Below are 4,501 nucleotides of genomic sequence, written 5' to 3' on the forward strand. Positions count from 1 at the left end.
TGTTCACATTTTTTTTTAAAATATAAATTCTATCAAAATCTATTCCAATTATACTTTAACAAACCTCATTTTATTTAAATCAAAGAACATGATGTTACAATTCCAACCTTCAATCTTACTCCCAAACGGCTTTGGAGGTAGTTTAATTGATGGAAATGAGTTTGGGGTCGAGATAATTGCAAGAGAAACGAGAGAAAATGTAAAAATGCACTTCCTCGAACCCTAAGCACCTCAAATACCCCTTCTGATTGTGATATTCTTGCTACAACGAGATATCTCTCGCTGCAGCGACACCCCTCCTTGCTATAGTGAAAATATCAGAGAAAACTCCACTCTGGTTTCTGCAGAATCTTGGTACAGTGAGGCCCTCTCGGTATAGCAAGATTGCACCTAGAAAATACCCTCTCTCTGTTGCCCTCTTACTACAGCGAGAACGCAACAAATGCACGCGTTTCTCCCAGGGCCTTCTCACTACAATGGGAATGCCTGTGCATCACACACTTAGCCTACATTTCAATAAATTTTAGCCAACTTACAAGTCCACATCACATTTCAACCATACTATACATATATCTTCACGATTATATTTACATCCAAATTATCACACAATCAAATGCACATTCAAACATCAGTTTACATATTATAATCAAATAATTTACAAAACTCGGGGCATTACAAAAAGAGCCTGAGGGAGACAATGGAATGGAGCCGCAATGGGTAGTTTTTTTTTATTTAAAAAGTGCTAATTTATTGATGTTTCAATAGTTGCTAAAGATGACAATTTTTCTTTCTTCTTATCGGCTAAGTATTTTGCTCCCTTTTCACTATGATTTTTGCTTTTCTTTTTTAATCTCATATCTCCTAAAAATATTTTTTGCTTCCTCTAGAAAGCCTCCCCTCGCTGAAAACTTGTTGCCTATTTCTCGCCAAAAAAAAAACTTAATTTTTCTTTTCTCAGATCTCTCAATTTTTCTTAAAAATTTTGCTGACCCCTTCCTCTTTTCTAGATCCCTCATTTTACGTATATATACTAGTCCTCTTTTTTTTTTTTCTTGCTGTTAGGGTTTAACAAAATACCTAATTTGAATTTTCTTTTATCATGTACAAAATACCAATCCCCCTTTTTTCAAAGTTTTTCATTTTTTTGTAAAAAAATATTATTATATATTTTTTTAAATTTGGAAGCAATCTCTGGTGTAACACCTTAAATTTAATTTTAATAAATAAGAAATTTTTCAAATTTTTGAAATAATAAAATTTTTATTTTTAATTCAAGTTTCATCAACCATTTCAAATAAAGAAAGAGGTTACAAATTATATCAAACAGTTGCTACAGGACTTATTCAAATACAACAGTTTTCCAAAATAATATCCTAAGTCCAATAGCAGTTTCATCCACCCCTTTCACTGAGTCTGGTGCTGATCGTCTTGATTACCTGAAAAATAAATGTAAGGGTGAGTACTCTACACTACCCAAAACACACAGTCAACATAGAGTCTCACCTTCAGCACATTTCCAATACATTAGACAAATACAATCACAGGCAGCATTTCATATCCATAAGTATAACACAAACTTGTTTCAATTATTTTCTAATATCCTATCGATGTTAGTTTTCTAGTGTCATAAGCTTGTGCGTTATATTATTATAAAATTTCTTATTTATTATAGTTGGGGACCTTTAGGCAGAACTATAATAATTGAGAAATTTTATTATTAAGGCATATTCTGGTTGTGAATACAGGATCATTTAACTGTCTTTTGCATGACTAATTGTGCATATTAAATGATTCCTTATCGTGTTTGATTCCAGCGTCTTTGCCTATGCAATTGACTTCGGTTAAAATACTGAATGGGACAAACTATGAGGATTGGAAAGAGTCCTTAGATCTTTATCTTGCTATCACCAACATGGACTTAGCCCTAAGAGAAAATGAGCCTCCAGCTCTCACTGCTAAATCCACTGCTGCCCATAAGACCTCTCGAGAGAAGTCAAAACACTCTAATAGGGTTTGTCTTATGGTCATGAAGTATACAATGGAGAAGTCTATTAGACAGAGTATCCAAGAAAGCAATAATGCTAAAGATTTTTTGAAATCTGTTGGGGATAAATTTCAAACCTATGACAAAGCAGCAAAGGATTAATACTTATCTTTACTTGAGAAGACCATGTATGATAAAGCAGCAAAGGGTCAGTACTTGTCTTTACGTGAGCAAATGATGAAGCAGGTCCATTATTATAACAAACTGAAAGCACTGAAAGTGGATCTTGGTGATGACTATTTAATATGGAAGATTATGGATTCTCTCCCCTCTCAGTTTGACATGTTAAAGACATCCTACCATGCATATAAGCAGCTAGAATGAAAGATAGATGACGTGCTTGCCATTGTTACTCAAGAAGAAGAAAATATGAAGAAGACCAAGTCTCACACTATTTAGTTTGCTACTTCCTCTTTTGGTGCTAAGAATAAGACAAAAGGAGGTTATAAGGGAAAGCCTCATTTTGAAACTCATGTTAAAAGGGATAAAAAAGGAAAAGCACCTGTTAATTTGGGACCCAAGAAGAATTCTTTTAAAGGGAGCTACAAATATTGCAAGAAGTATGGTCATAAGGTGGATGATTGTTTTTTCCTAAAGAAGAAACTTGAGAAACAAGGTATACCTCTAGCTCTAGCATGTTTTGAATCTAATACCATTGATATTCCTCCCCATTCTTGGTGGCTAGACTCGGGTGCCACTATTCATGTTGTGAATTCTTTACAGGGATTCATAAGTCTGAGGAAGCCAAATGATGCAGAATCCAAGATTATCATAGGAGATAGAGCTAGAGCAGCTATGACAGACATAGGAGTAGTTTCTTTATGTTTACCTTCTGGACATGTTTTGGTGTTAAAGGATGTTGTTTATGTACCTTCCATTAGAAGGAATTTGATTTTAGTTTCTACCTTGGATAAGCACAGTCATTCTTTTACTTTTAGTAATGGAAAACTAGTTGTTTCTTTCAATTTCATTATTGTCGCTTCTGGAGTTCTGTGTGATGGGCTATATATGTTAACCTTGAGTAACATGATTGCTAATTATGTTATTGGACAAAAACATGGTAGGGTTAATTAGAACTCTTCTATGTTATGGCATAGACGTCTAGGGCATATTTCTAAGCCTCGAATTCAAAGATTAATAAAAGAAGGCATTCTTCATAATCTAGACTTTTCTGATTTTGACACTTGTATTAATTGCATTAAAGGCAAGTTTTCTGCCAAAGTCAGAAATAAAACTTCTGGCAGGTGTGATAATGTATTACAGTTGATTCACACTGATATGTGTGAGCCTATGACACTTGCTACTTTGGGTGGATATAGGTACTTTATCACATTTATTGATGATTTCTCTAGGTTTGGATGGATAGAACTCCTTTAGGAGAAATCTGGATCTCTAAATGCTTTCAAATCTTTTAAAGTTGCTGTTGAATTGAAAAACGGGAAAGAAGATCAAATGTGTAAGGTCTGACAGAGGAGGAGAATATTATGGAAGATACGATGAAACAAGTAGAAACCTTGTACCTTTTGCAAGATACCTTGAAGAATGTGGCATTGAAGCCCAATATACAATGCCAGGTACACCTGAGCAAAATGGAGTTGCAAAAAGAAGGAATAGGACACTTCTTGACATGGTGAGATGTATGTTAAGCCATTCCTCTCTACCAGTCTTTCTTTAAGGAGATGCCTTAAGGACTGCTATGTACATTCTCAATCAAGTACCCAGCAAATCTGTACCTAAGACTACTTATGAGCTCATGACTAGAAAAAAGCTAACCTTGAAGCATATACATGTATGGGGTTGTAAGGTAGAGATAAGACCTTATAATCCTCAATTGAAGAAGCTTGATCCAAAAATATCAGTGGTTTTTTCATTGGCTATTATATTGGTTCTTGTGGTAGCAGATTCTATTGTCCTTCTCACTCTACTCGAGTTATTAAATCCGATCGTGTTGTATTCTTTGAAGATGTCTTGGATAGTGGGAGTCAAACAATACAGCCAATCATCCTTAGGGAGGATAGGGTTACAATTCCTATGCCATCAAATATTATCGTTTCTATTGTTCCTAATCAAAATCTTCAAGACAAAGATATAATAGCTCCTTTCATGAATGAACAGGAACAAGATGACCTTGTTGAAGAGGTTCCTTTGAGAAGATCTCGAAGAGCGCGCACATCTTCAATACCTGATGATTACATTGTTTATCTCCAGGAACATGAATTCAATTTCAATGATGTTGATGATCCCATTTCTTTTGAAGAGGCTATCTCTTGCTCTCATGGTTCTAATTAGCTAAATGTCATGCATGATGAATTAGCCTCTATGTCACACAATGGTATTTGGAAACTTGTTGAGTTACTAGTTGGTTGCAAGCCAGTTGGATGCAAATGGGTCTTTAAGACCAAACATAATCCAGATGGTGAAAATGAAAGATACAAAGCTAGACTAGTAGCCAAAGGC

General features: G+C 34.9%; 1 protein-coding gene across 1 annotated transcript; it reads left to right on the forward strand.

Moving 5' to 3' along the window:
- Positions 1-713: 713 nt before the first annotated feature.
- Positions 714-2,146, forward strand: LOC113855049. The gene is made up of 2 exons (XM_027486500.1): positions 714-717; positions 1,815-2,146. Exons 1-2 carry the CDS (start codon positions 714-716, stop codon positions 2,144-2,146), a joined length of 336 nt encoding a protein of 111 aa, XP_027342301.1.
- Positions 2,147-4,501: the final 2,355 nt, after the last annotated feature.

Source organism: Abrus precatorius, unplaced genomic scaffold, assembly GCF_003935025.1.
Source record: "Abrus precatorius isolate BTA unplaced genomic scaffold, Abrus_2018 Scaffold1, whole genome shotgun sequence".
NCBI classification, from domain to species: Eukaryota; Viridiplantae; Streptophyta; class Magnoliopsida; order Fabales; family Fabaceae; genus Abrus; species Abrus precatorius.